The 14,607-nt window shown below is 24.2% G+C and overlaps 4 protein-coding genes across 6 annotated transcripts; 2 read left to right on the forward strand and 2 right to left on the reverse strand.

The window, feature by feature from the left end:
• The first annotated feature begins 21 nt into the window (after nt 1-21).
• On the forward strand, nt 22-1,489 carry LOC128963278 (uncharacterized). The gene is made up of 3 exons (XM_054309782.1): nt 22-34; nt 577-684; nt 750-1,489. Exons 1-3 carry the CDS (start codon nt 22-24, stop codon nt 1,487-1,489), a joined length of 861 nt encoding a protein of 286 aa, XP_054165757.1.
• A 456-nt stretch (nt 1,490-1,945) lies between these two features.
• On the reverse strand, nt 1,946-3,961 carry LOC128963155 (band 7 protein AGAP004871-like). The gene is made up of 8 exons (XM_054309645.1): nt 3,841-3,961; nt 3,621-3,721; nt 3,308-3,356; nt 3,136-3,211; nt 2,545-2,835; nt 2,377-2,455; nt 2,149-2,298; nt 1,946-2,039 (listed from the first exon to the last, which is right to left on the reverse strand). The coding sequence occupies exons 1-8, from the start codon at nt 3,938-3,940 to the stop codon at nt 1,983-1,985; spliced, it is 903 nt and encodes a 300-aa protein (XP_054165620.1). The 5' UTR covers nt 3,941-3,961; the 3' UTR covers nt 1,946-1,982.
• Nucleotides 3,962-5,428: 1,467 nt separating this feature from the next.
• LOC128963279 (uncharacterized) lies at nt 5,429-6,792 on the forward strand. Its single transcript, XM_054309783.1, has 4 exons — nt 5,429-5,463; nt 5,537-5,641; nt 5,760-6,284; nt 6,419-6,792. The coding sequence occupies exons 1-4, from the start codon at nt 5,445-5,447 to the stop codon at nt 6,790-6,792; spliced, it is 1,023 nt and encodes a 340-aa protein (XP_054165758.1). The 5' UTR covers nt 5,429-5,444.
• LOC128963154 (tubulin alpha-1 chain-like) lies at nt 6,691-13,644 on the reverse strand. Of its 3 annotated transcripts, XR_008484654.1 has the most exons (5): nt 12,236-12,261; nt 8,752-9,276; nt 8,157-8,684; nt 7,730-8,081; nt 6,691-6,754 (listed from the first exon to the last, which is right to left on the reverse strand). XR_008484654.1 is itself a non-coding variant. In XM_054309644.1 (4 exons), exons 1-4 carry the CDS (start codon nt 13,583-13,585, stop codon nt 7,785-7,787), a joined length of 1,353 nt encoding a protein of 450 aa, XP_054165619.1. In that variant the 5' UTR covers nt 13,586-13,644; the 3' UTR covers nt 7,572-7,784. The 3 variants fall into 3 exon arrangements, 2 of the variants coding, with proteins under 2 accessions (XP_054165619.1, XP_054165618.1); XM_054309644.1 differs by lacking the exons at nt 6,691-6,754; nt 12,236-12,261 and adding an exon at nt 13,583-13,644 and having other exon boundaries at nt 7,572-8,081; XM_054309643.1 differs by lacking the exon at nt 6,691-6,754 and having other exon boundaries at nt 7,572-8,081.
• Between the last annotated feature and the right edge of the window lie 963 nt (nt 13,645-14,607).

The raw sequence follows: 14,607 nt of genomic DNA on the forward strand, positions 1-14,607 counted from the left end.
TTTTATTAACTTTTAACTATAATGATGAGACTAAGTATTAATAATTTTAAATATAGATTATTTTAAACATATATTTATATCTAATCATAAAAAATGATATTCAAGTATATACCAAATATTGCATTTAAGAAATTTGTTATATAAAGTTACAGAGAATCTAAATAAATTAGTAACAAATTTAATTGTTATTTTAAGATAATTAAATATATAAATCTATGATAAAGTATCTACAGATTAGAAATATCTCTAATTTTACTATAAATAATAAAATTTACTAAAAATCTAACACTTATAAAAAAAAGTATAAAAGGTAAAATTAAATTTACATTTATTCTATTATTGTATATTATTTAAGATATAATAATATAATTTTGTATCATTAAACTTTATATAGAAATAAAAATTATTTAACTAATAATTTTAAAATTTATTAAATCTAGAATATGAAAGATTATAATACTAACAATACAAATAATAATTGTGATATTAATAATAATAATATTATTTCAAAGAATAATAATAACAAAAGCGTTAAGTTTATTATACGCCAAATACGGGAAACCGATTACCCGTCAGTACTTGACATATGGTGTCGATGTAAGTCATATTTATTTAAATCGGCAAATGAAGTGATCGCTAATATCGATAGGAACGGCATATTTGTGGCCGAAAATCTTGAAAATGGTATAAAATATATGATTTGTTAATTTTGTTAATAAAATATTTTTTTATGAAATATCAAAATTTAGAGGAAATAATTGGTTATTGTAGTGGAATTATTATTGGGCCAAACATTGGATTTATTGGTGGTTACGCTGTTTTACCCGAATATCAAGGACTGGGAGTTGGCTCTAGTATTTGGCAACAAGTTATGCAACATTTAGGCGACAGAAACATTGGTCTTTGGGCTCGCAATGAAAAAATTGGTCACAAATATGAAGAAAAATGGGGTTTCAAAGCAATTACTTATAAACATGCGGTTCATATGACTGGTAATGTTGTGATCGCCGATAATATTGTCGATAGTTTTAATGGCATTACTGTGTGTTCAATAAATGATAAATTATTAGCAAATGTTGCTAAATATGATGGCATAGTAACCGGTGGTTTAGATCGTCGGGTATTTATTGATGGTGTAATCAAATCGCCAGAAACATGGCATCTTGTGGCCATTAATGAACTCCAGGAGGTATGCGGCTATTGTTTTATAATCGGTGTTTGTGGTAACGCAGCAATGATTGGACCGCTTTATGCGGACAATAAAACGGTAGCCGAACTACTGGTAGGCCGGTGCTGTAAACTCGTACCCAATGATAGACTGCAAAAAGTTTATTATTATTGTTGGGATACAAATCCCAATGCTATTAAAATAGCTAAGAAATTGGGTTTATGTCAAACATATGATAGTATTATAATGTTTACTAAAGAGTCATACGATGGACAGTTAGATAAAATTTATTCAGTTTCAAGTCATGTATATCCAGTTTAATATACAATTAATAATTATGATAATAATTTATAAGAATGTGTAATTTATTTAAAAAACTTTTATAATAATTATTAGTGTAATCATAAATAGTTTTAAAATTTTGTTGATAAATTGCTATTACAGTAAATATTAATAGTTTAAAAATACATAAACTCATATAAATACTGTTTGTACTGTATATAAAAATTAAAATTAAAAAAATAATAATATTATTATTTGTCGATTATTAAATAGTTTAGATTAAATATATAAATATATTTTACTAAAGATTGCATGTAAAAAATGCAATTAAAAAATTATATTTAACATACATTATTACTATCTAAATTTATATATGAAATTAATACTGTATTTATTGAAATTTATATTTCAACAAGCATAGTTTCAAATCAAAAAATCAAATATTTTTTTGTTTAAATAGTATAAATATTATGATAAAGTTATATAATATAAAATATATTTATTAAAAATAGATTTTAGATAAAATTAATATTTAATTTTCTAAGGTTTGCTGATTCATACCAAACCCTTTGAATAACTCCATTGGTATCTAAATTAATAACAAAAAAGTTAAAACATTTAAAATTATTATTTTATTAATTACTATAAATAAATAAATAAATATATATATATCTAATATTATAATATTTAAGACTAACCGGGAAAACAATAGTGGAGTTTCTTTCGGTGGCAATAGTTGTTAGAGTTTGTAAATATCTGAGTTGTAGTGCAGATGGAGACTCACTGATCACATCTGCCGCCTCTTTCAGGGAACGGGCGGCTCTCTGTTCGCCTTCAGCAGCGATTACCTAACCATACAAAACAATTAACAATTAATCGGACATTGATTTATAAATTTCATTAGATATACAATAATACTACTGAACCTTAGCTCTGGCATCTCTGGCCGCTTCTGCTTCGGCAGCCATAGACCGTTGCATTTCTTGCGGAAGTTTGACATCCTTTCTAATGTTTATGATTTCCATAAATATATAGTTAATTAATTTAATATTAATAATTATTCAAACCCCATCCCGAATCCCTGAGTTGCTTACATTTCAACCCTTTCCACTTTGACACCCCATGGATGGGTGGCCTCATCTAACGTGTTTTGCATTGTACTCGATATGGTTTCTCTGTCGGCCAATATATCGGACAACACTCGAGTGCCCAAAATGTTGCGCAACGCCGACGCGGCCATCAATTGTGTGGATAAGGTATAGTTTTCGACATTGCAAACGGTGACCGTCGGGTTAAACACTCGATAGTAGACAACGGCGTCAACCGTAACAGTGACCGAGTCTTTTGATAAGACCAGTTGTGGCGGAACATTGAACGACACGGTTCTGAAAACATATTTGTTTTTATAAAAATTAATTTTTATTTTAAATCTAATGAGTGTGTGTATATGTGTGTGTGTGTGTGTGTGTGTGTGTGTGTGTGTGTGTTATAAAAATATATGTATTTAAGTATTAATATAATACAAATAAAATAATTATTCATTAATATACAGTATCTCTAATATATAAATAATTTAAGTAATACAATAGCAACAATTATTATAAAATATTAATATGATAGATTATATAATAACATCAATATTAATAATTAATAGACTATTAGTTCAATGATTTGTAATAACATACCTGATATCAATGCACCGGTAGGTGTCAATGCATGGTATGATAAAAAACAATCCCGGACCTTTAGCACCTCCTTTTACTTAATTACAAATAATCAACAATAACATTATTATTAAATTAAATAATAAATTATTGTTTTTGAAAATTTAGAAAATAAATAATATTTAAAAATTACCTAGACGACCCAATCGAAACATTATTGCCCTCTCATATTCGTTGACTACCTGTACACAAATATAATTAATTGGAAATATTGAAACAATTATACAGTAAATTAATATATTGCAATAGCAAAATTTGTAGAGTAATTCTAGTAATTAATTAACAAAAATTTAATTAAGTACTAATAGTTGTAAGAAAAATAAATAAAAAAATATTATTTCTAATGGCTTTTTGTAATAAATAAAACATAGATTTATTTTAAGATTCTGAATAAAAATAAGATTTTACAAAATATAAAAAAGTTAATAAATAAATAATATCTTAACCTTAATACAGAATATTAGTGAGAACGGTAGGGTACAGATAATAAGTATAACCGATAGCACCGTCAACAACATAGAACAACATCCCGATGAGGCACTGGTATCTTATATTTATCAATATATTTACCAAAATATAAAATATAATACTTATTTATAAAATATTTCATTATGTTTTTAAATTAAATAATTTTTACATTAATTACACAATTAAATACACAATTACCATTGTTATGTCTGTCCGTTCGTAGGCTGTCCTCAATGGGCACTATATTGTCTTTTCTTTCATCCATTATATTAGAAATCAGTTGACTCGAGTCACTCATATATTATTATATTTATATTTAATTATAATATGACAAATGACAGCTAAATGATTGTATTTTTTTATACGGCATATAAAATAATATATTTATATATATATAATTTTATCTGTTATTAATTACCTGTATACTGAACATCATAATTATTATCTAAAATGTAATATATTGTAAAAATATAATATTGATACTTATTATTGCCAACTATGAGTACAATAGAAATATCATGATTTAGTTTCACTACAGTAAATACATTCAAAAAATATTGTATAAAACTTCCAATAGTAGTAGTAATAGTAATAATAATAATAGTACTAATTTAATAATAATAATTTGATAAATTTATTGCGTATAAAGTTTGATGTTTTTCATTAAATATGTAAAGTACACCCATTTTTTTATTAAAGATGACTAATATATTTAATCAGATTTTTTTAATAAATAATATTATTTAATATATTACACAAATATATAGCGTGTTTTATTTGTATTTTAATTGAAAAACAGTTTGTTTGATAAAATATTTTTAAAAAATTATAGAAATGCAATTGTGTAATACATTGTATACAATACTATAAATTTACATTCACAATTAATTGCGTTTATAATGTTAATTGCTATGATATTAATAAATAAATAGTTTTAACTTAAAAAATATAACAAGATTAATAAAAATATTTAAAAATTTATTAATGATATTAAGTTATTATTTTTTTTGTTAACTAAATTAATATTTAACAAATTAATTAATATTATATTAAATCATTTTTAATAAACTATGAATAAATTAAACCAAAAACATTTTTTATTAAAGTTTGAATTAATCTAAAATTTATAAATAATTTTATATAAGTTATACATCCTTCATATATAATAACATAAATAAAAATTCTAATAAAATATTTAATTATTTTAATAAAACAGGAAAATAAGTTTCAAATTAACAAAAAAAATCTTATCTACTTTTATAAAGATGAATTCAATATATATTTATATTATTTCACTTTTAAAAATTTATTTTAATTTTAGAAACTATATATATATATAAGTATATATAATTATAAAATTATGCTTATCATATTTTACGAAAATATTATAATATTTGCTGAAGTTTTTAAAAACAATTTTATATAACTATTGAACTAAATTTTTTCATTAAAAATTTGTTACTATTCAAAGTTAATATTATTAATTTAAATCATATGTATAAAATTGTTTAAATAAATTATTAATTTAAAAAATGACTATTTTTATCACAAAAATTATGTTGTTTTCATTGCTATTGTTATGTTCAACGATAACACCAATTATTGGTTTGAAGAGCAAAGCGATGCCACAAAAGCTTAAAATTAGACAATTATTGATTAATGATAAAATTAATAATAATAATAATCTCAATAATAAACAACAGTTATTTGAGATAACTAGTCCTAAATTGAATGAACCTAGCTCATTACCCAATTTTGAGCATGATAGATTATTAATTGCTTCAAATACGGACAAAATTGAAATGATTGAAGACATATCAGGTTTTTTATTTGATTAATATTTATAGATATTTTGATATTAACTTGAAATATATGTATTATATATATACTACAGGTGACGGTGAACTATGGCACTCACCTGAACTTAGGTCACTTCAAACAGATATTAATAGAGAGTCAGTAGTCAACAAAAAATGTTGTCATTTTCAATATAATGAAAGTATGTATTTATGACCTATGAATAAAAAAAAACTATTTTAATTATTTATTAATATAAATAATATCTTATATATATATATTAATTTATTAATATTTGTACTGTAATTATTTATATACAGATAATTGGGTTCACTATAAGGATAATAAATCTTATTATCTGATCAACAAAACTGTTACCAAACACGAAGCCGAAGAAATATGTCATACATTAACTGGTAAAGGAAGGGATGTCTCCATCCAATTGGCTATACCTGAATCAGCCGGTGAACAAAATTTCATCAATAGCTACCTTTTCTTTACGAAAAACCTGTACAAAAACGTATGGATTGGCAGATCTACTGACACATACAAAGATCGCAGAGGAAAACTAGCCAAACGTCGGGTGCTATACGCCAACTGGATTCGAGGTCGACCCACCCGATACCTCAAGCCATGTATACATATCAGATCGCCATCAGAGCATCAGGTGTTAGGCGATTATGAGAAAAGCAACGGCAAAAAGTTTGTCGGCAAATGGGAGGACGTGTCGTGTTTTACCCAAAATCTGGTACTCTGTGAGCGCCGACAGCCATGGACTCCATCGCAAGCTTACGATATGATTAAATACATGAAAACTGAGATAAATCAACTCAAACAACAAAAAGGTATTTTTGTATATTAAATATAATTATTATACATTAAAATATATATTACAATCTCTTGAACAACAAAAATAAATTAATGTAAATATTGTATAATTTTACAAATATTAAAACATATTATTTTTTCTATTGTTTAGTAACAAAATTAAATTACGTACCGTTTGGCTACATATATATCCAACTGCCCGACCAAATGAAGCCGTCGGACATTTGGCCTCAATTTAATTGGCTGGATATCAGTCAAGCTTATGAAGGTCTGTTTTTGCGTATAATGGGTGGACAATCGGGTAGGTTTGGAGAGATACAGGAGCCGCAGGCACCACATTTGGTTGGTGTCAAAAGCTATGGTATGCACGGACTTCCAAACGTGGAGGACATCCATGAAGAAGCAATCCATGCAAACAACCAGTGGTCGGACGGACACTATAATGGATTTCCCGTTGCTTTTAAAGTAAGCTCTGGTGAAGTGCGGCCTAAAAATATTGCCGTAAAAATATGGCGAAGAGTTTGATATCAATTCATAATAAAATAAATAATAATAAATAATATTATATAAATTTTTTAATAAATTATACTGTTTTTATTAGTTTAGAAAATAATATTCAAGTTTAAAGTTTACCGTAATTTTGTTTTAGTATAATTTATAAAAAATAAGATAAAATTGATCAAAAATTATATTTTAAAATTTTATACTGTTTTTAGTATACAGTATTTTAAATTTTTATTAATAAACTATAAAATAAATAAAACAGTCTATTTTTTAAATATTTTATTCATAATTAAATTAATTAATATCACACAAATGCTTTATCGAGTTTTTAATTAAGATATAAAATAATAATATAAAAGTTTTATAATGTAAAAATTAAATAAAGATAATTAAAATATAAATGCTAAATATTATATTATATTTACTGTAAATGATTGTATATCATACTAGTATTGAGTAAAACTTAATGAATTACAATAAATGTGAATATTAAAAAAATACAATTAAAACTTGTATTAAATAATATAATTAGGCGATAAATAGTATAAACCAAATAGAAATTAAGTATAAATTATTATTTAATTTTTTTTAATTTATTTATACTGTATATAATATTGTAAATCTTATTATGAATGCACGCTAACCAATCCCATAAAATAATAATGACAAACAATTTATATTTAAATTTTTTCTAAATAAAAGCTAATAATTTGCAATAAATTTATTTAATGCATATTGAATAGTATAATATATTAGTTAATTCATAGAATTAATAACTAAAAAGAAATGTATATATATATATATTAAATTGTATAAATACTATAATTATATTTTTTTGCTAACCATAAACAGTACGGTAACTATTGTATAGTTAATTTATAATGTAAATGTGACACATACTGTAATTAGAAATTAAACTAATTTGTAAATTGGAAATGTAGTGCTATTAACCACAAACCGGATGTGCTAACTGTGCCGAACTGTGAGCACTGATATAGTATTTAATATATCGTCTAGTATTCATCGCCGGCATCGGCGTCTCCATCAGCCGAATCGATGCCAACCTCTTCGTAATCCTTTTCCAGTGCAGCCAAGTCCTCGCGGGCCTCACTGAACTCTCCCTCCTCCATACCCTCGCCTACATACCAGTGTACAAACGCCCGTTTGGCGTACATTAGATCAAACTTATGGTCCAATCGGGCCCACGCTTCGGCAATCGCTGTAGTGTTGGACAACATACAGACGGCGCGCTGAACTTTAGCCAAATCTCCGCCGGGAACTACAGTTGGCGGCTGATAGTTGATGCCTACCTGTGCTCATTAGAAAAATACAATAGAATTGATTATCATACTAGATGTTTATACAAATTTCAATATAAATTATACCTTGAAACCGGTTGGACACCAGTCGACAAACTGTATACTACGTTTAGTTTTGATGGCCGCTATGGCCGCGTTAACGTCTTTTGGGACCACATCTCCCCGATAAAGCAGACATACGGCCATATATTTTCCATGTCTGGGATCGCACTTAACCATCTGGTTTTGCGGCTCAAAACAAGCATTTGTAATCTCAGACACTGTCAACTGTTCGTGATATGCTCTTTCAGTGCTGATCACCGGTGCATACGTGGCCAACGGAAAGTGTATGCGCGGGTACGGCACCAGATTAGTCTGAAATTCTGTGAGATCTACGTTGAGGGCGCCATCGAAGCGCAGGGATGCTGTAATAGATGACACAATCTGGCCAATTAAACGGTTCAAGTTTGTATAAGTTGGTCTCTCAATGTCCAAATTGCGTCGGCATATGTCGTAGATGGCCTCATTGTCCACCATAAAGGCACAGTCGCTGTGTTCGAGTGTCGTATGAGTGGTCAACACCGAGTTGTACGGTTCCACCACAGCTGTCGACACCTGAACATCAGTGATAACATTAACCATTTAATGGTCACATCCGATGACAAGACCTGATAATGCAGACCTGAGGTGCGGGATATATACTGAACTCCAGTTTGGCTTTCTTTCCGTAATCAACGGACAGTCTTTCCATCAACAGTGATGTGAATCCACTGCCAGTTCCGCCGCCAAACGAGTGAAATATGAGAAATCCCTGAAGTCCTGAGCACTGATCGGCCAGTTTGCGAATCCTATCGATTACCAGATCTACAATCTCTTTGCCAATAGTATAGTGTCCGCGCGCGTAGTTGTTAGCGGCGTCCTCTTTGCCAGTAATAAGTTGTTCCGGATGAAATAGTTGTCTATAGGTACCGGTGCGTACTTCGTCCACTACTGTAGGCTCCAAATCAACAAACACAGCACGCGGTACGTGTTTACCGCTACCCGTCTCCGAGAAAAACGTATTGAACGAGTCATCGCCGCCGCCAATGGTCTTGTCGCTGGGCATCTGGCCGTCGGGTTGTATGCCGTGTTCCAGACAATATAGTTCCCAACAGGCGTTTCCCATTTGGACACCTGCCTGTCCCACATGTATTGATAGACATTCACGCTATTAAACGGGTAATAAAATTAATGATTATTATTATTTAATAGTAATTATCAAAATTATGATTAGTAGTGCCGCACATGTCGTTTGCCATTCATTGCTATCCAAATAACGGGTAGTTTTTTATTTATTTATTTAATTTTTATTAAATAGCAAACAAATATATATAATATATATAATTAATAATTTTATTTAACATATTTTATAACAACAAAAAAATATTTTAAATATCACTATAAATTTAGAAATTTTTTTAATTATTTAAATTAATCAACAACTAAACTGTTAAAAATACAATAATTAACAGCAAAATAACAACAAAAATACTTAACAATATTGTAAAATAAAAACAATTGTACTCAATATTATATTTAAAATTTTAACAAAACTTTTAAATTATAGACCAAAATTTGCTAAAATAACCACAAAATGTTTATACATGTCTATTGAAAAACACAACAAATCTAACTAACAATAAAAATCAGTTTTTGACATGAATTATATAAAGAAACTAAAACTAATGTAGAAAAGTGTCAAAAAAGTTGACTCCAAATTGATTGTCAAAATTTGTGTATTTTTTTTTGTTTAAAAAGTTGTTTTTGTTTAAAAAAACACAAATGAAAATCTTTTTTTTAAATATAATAATAAAAGATGTGTTGGCTTATTGCTGATATTACAGTCTAATCCCGCTATTGATTATACAAAATACAGTAATAATTAAATATATATATATATTCTGCAAAAATGTTCAAAAAATTAATTATTAAAATTAATTGTTTTATATTATAAACTAAATGCTATTTTCAAACAAATATTGAATATTACATACATTTTTCTACATTTATTCATAACCATATAAAAACTTTATGAAAATAAACAATATTTATAATAGTATTATCGATTATAAACTATATCTGATTTTTTTAGTACCCTCCCTGTGCTTTGCAAACATACTTGAAGTTCAGGAAAACAACAAAAAAAGGTTATCTACTTTTAATATTGTTTTTACGATTTACTGATGCATTTCGTTTGAAAGAAAACTTTATTTAAAAAACTATATACAGGTATATATATATATATATAAAATAAAAACACTTTTTATAAACTCAACTAAAATTGTTTTATATTACTATACTGTTTGTTACGATTATTAAGAGCTAGTGATCTATGTCTCAGAACCGACAGGTGCTCTATGTGTTTGTCAATGTGACTGATATTAAGTGTTAGTTCAGTTAGTTATAACAATTATTATATGAATATAAATAAAATAACTCTATTGTCAAATAATTAGTTATTTAATTATTAACAATAATTTGTTATCAATTTGAATATTTTTTAATTTGAATTAAATATTTATTTTTTAATCGATAAAATCAAATGTATAGTAAAAATAATAATGATAATGAATTATTAATGATACAGTATATTTAAAATAACTATAAATATATGATATATATCTATATACAATATATATATAGAATTTTAAATAATTTATTGCTAATTTATTTATATAATCTAATAATTATAATAAATAATAAATAAAATAACTTATAATTTTTAAAATGCCAATAAACTATACTAATACTATTACAAATATAATTTTATTATTATTAATTCATATGGAAAAAAAACTGACACTATATTTCTAATTAATGAATACTTGTCGTGTTATTAACTAATTTAAGTAATATTTTTGTTAATATGATTTAATATCTATAGTGTATATATATTTTATATTATACTATAATAATATATTAAAACTTTCTGCTATATAAACAGTATATGAAATATTAGTAAATAATTGTTATTTTGAGCAATACTAATTTTGATAAATAATTCATCAATAATTTAAATAATAATTATTTTATAAATTTAATATATAACATATTTTATATAGTTAATCTATATATTGAATATATAGAAATATAAAATTTTAATATTTTAGATACTGAAAATTGTTATTTATAAAAATGATATATTTAAAAATTAATAAATTTTATACTTTTAATTATTTTAATTATTTAAATTTAAAAAATAATATTTATTGTAATAAAAAAACAAAAAAATTGTCAATTTTCACATTAATGTTTTCTAGTTATTTTTAAAATATACTTTTACTAACTCTATAATATAAATACTGTATAATAGTTGTATACACTATTAATTAAATTGAAGTTTTCACATAATCAGTATTACGTATTATAATTAATAAGCAATTTATTCAAGAAACATATAACTTATATACATTTATTTTTAGTAATAACATTATATATTCTGATTATTTCATATATTTTAAAACAAGACAAAAATATTAATGACTATATTATTAAAGCTATTAATCATAATTCCGGGAAAATTTTTACAATAAAAATACTTTTTTCTGTTATTTTATGAATAACGTCTAGAAAAAATTGAAATTTTATTTGTGATGATTTATTTTTTGTTTTTATAATTTTATTTTTATTATTAATAAAGCTTTTTATAGTAATTATTATTATCTTTATTTTAATCACACTTAAGCAAAAATTTAAAATTAATCCCGGATACATGTTATTTAAAAAAATATCTCAATTATAATTATGAAATAAACGTAATGTTCTAATATCTAAAAAATATATTTTCAAGTTTATCACAATGACATTGATTTTTTCATACAAATGTCATTACAATAATTGTTTATTGTTAAAAATATATTGTAATTATACAGAATAATACTTTTTAAATAGTAAATACAATTTTATGCTAACATTAAAATTACAATAACATAATCAATCTTTTACTAATAAAAATATTTATTGTTGATTATAATATTTTAAATCTTTTTAAAAACAAGATATTAAAATTGAATTGTAAAAATGTTAGTTTAAGTGTAATATAATATACAGTATTAAATATCAGCTAATAATATATTACAAAAAGTAATATTGCATATAGTTAAACACTAACAATTTATAATACATACCATTTCATCCATAATATATTAACTCTAGTTTATTAATAAAAAATTAATTTGAGAACTACCATTATATTTATTTTTTTATATTTTTAGTAAAAATACTATTTTAAATATATTATAAACTTCATTATAATGATAGTGTCATATATTTGTCCAAAACAGGGATTTCAAGGATAACATTGTTGTAAAACATCAAAACAAAATCAAATTTAAATAATTACAACTAATAATTAAGATGTAATATTTTATTTAATGACAAGTTTACTATAAAAATAATACACATTCAAGTCTAATAATTAAACCCACAATTATTTATAAAACAATTATATCATAACAAAATTTAAAAAAATATTTTGCGTTGTTTACACAAATGTTTCTCTCAATATTTTTAAAAATAAAATCAATTTTTATATGAAATAAGTTTCTCTTTTTTTTAAAAAAATAAACTAATGTTTTGGTGTATTCAACATATTTGACAGGTGTTTCTCTAAAGTATTATTTTTAATTAATAATAAAACAATTACTACTTCTACTCAACATATTAAACCATTAAATTGTATGTATTTTAAAAACTAATAAATATTGATCAGTTAATAGTATGATAAAAAAATTTGTAGTCACGATATTTTTTTATATATTTAACTCATTTTTTTGTGTAAAATTTATTGAAATATTTAATTTCCTTTAAAGCAGTGTTAAAGCATAATTTAATTTGGACCTTAAAATTAGTTATGATAACTACATTTTGAAAAAGCTATTATATACATAATAGTTGAAAAAATAAAAAAAAATAAATAATAAAAATATTAATGAGATTATTATTGAAACAAAAATAATAGTTTTTTAGTAAAATAAAATTTGCTAACATTTACTATGAATTTATTCTTATTGTTTTATTGATTAAATAATTAAATTTTTATAATTATGTTATATTATTAATGTACCGTATAATATGAATATATATCAATATAGAAAAATTATATATTTATAAATTATATAAAATATCTTTTAATATTTATCATTATAATAGTTTCTACAAAATACAATAATAATATTCACATTAATAATTAATGTGTTTGATGTCAATACGCTATAATTTATTATATATAAAAAACTTCATTAATATTATCGATATATTTTTGAAAAACAATCGATGAGTTTTAATAATAAATATGTTACAAAAACCAAATAGTCTCATAATTTCACAAAATGTTTATAATATTATAAATTATAATACTCTATAATTAACATTAAAATATTTTAAAATTACTATTGATTATTTAAACTATAAATTATTATTTTTCAATTATTCATAAGCAAATAATTAAATAAGTTATTAAATAAAATACTTACCATTTTTATTTTAAATTACTAAGTAATATACTGTACTAATAATGAAATCACAAATTTAAGTTGAATTTGTTTTTCTTATTGTTAGCTTTAATAATTAATAATAAAATATTTTATAAATTTTTAACACAAACACAAAAATACTTTTATAAAATTAAATATAATATATAAATATTTGTTAGTTGAAAATATTTATACAATTTTAAATACTATTAAAAAACTTTTGGTATAAATGTTATATTAATATTAATTAATTTTTTATTAGTTTCACTATTTTGAAAAATCAACAAGTATAATTTTATTAATCACACACCAGTGGTATAATTATCTCACTGTTAGCAATAGTGTTACATATATACTACAGAAGACACAACTCAAATATAGACACTATTTTTGTTTATTGCAGTTACGGGTGTGCACTCACCCACACAATAGGGATATTGAATAAATCAATGAATGAAAAAAAACTAATTACAAAATCCACTTTCTTGAAGTGTCTAATCAAACAATTAGCTCAATATTGACTATATTGAGCAGCAGCTTATGTATGTGGCCTCTGATGATGGCTAATATAATTGAATCATTGTAAGAAGAGAGAGAAAGAGAGAGAGAGAGAGGACTGGGATGTTAGACTAGAGGGGGCGGTTCTGGTAAATACCAAATAATAATACAATGAATACTATGTGCACCAAAAAACTAGACTTTTCAAGAGCTCTGGTATTACTGTATAATGAGGTATAAGAGCACAGACGGTTGTCTCACCTTTTTTTCTATTGATGAGCTACCTGTGCGCTACACACACACACAAACAATATTATACAAGACTTATTTATATATTGTATTGCATAATAAATATAGCACTTTATTGTTTGTAAAAATACAATATATTTGATATGTTTGAGTATACTGTATATCTATATTTCTGTGAAACACAAAATCATTTAGCAGTAACTGAAAAAATTGAAGAAAAAAACTTTTAGTGAAAAACAATGATTTTTATATATTATAATATAAATTTATATTATTCA

This window comes from Oppia nitens, unplaced genomic scaffold (genome assembly GCF_028296485.1).
Source record: "Oppia nitens isolate AA-2021 unplaced genomic scaffold, nextdenovo-longstitch-racon4-pilon3 scaffold7_pilon_pilon_pilon, whole genome shotgun sequence".
Lineage (NCBI taxonomy): Eukaryota > Metazoa > Arthropoda > Arachnida > Sarcoptiformes > Oppiidae > Oppia > Oppia nitens.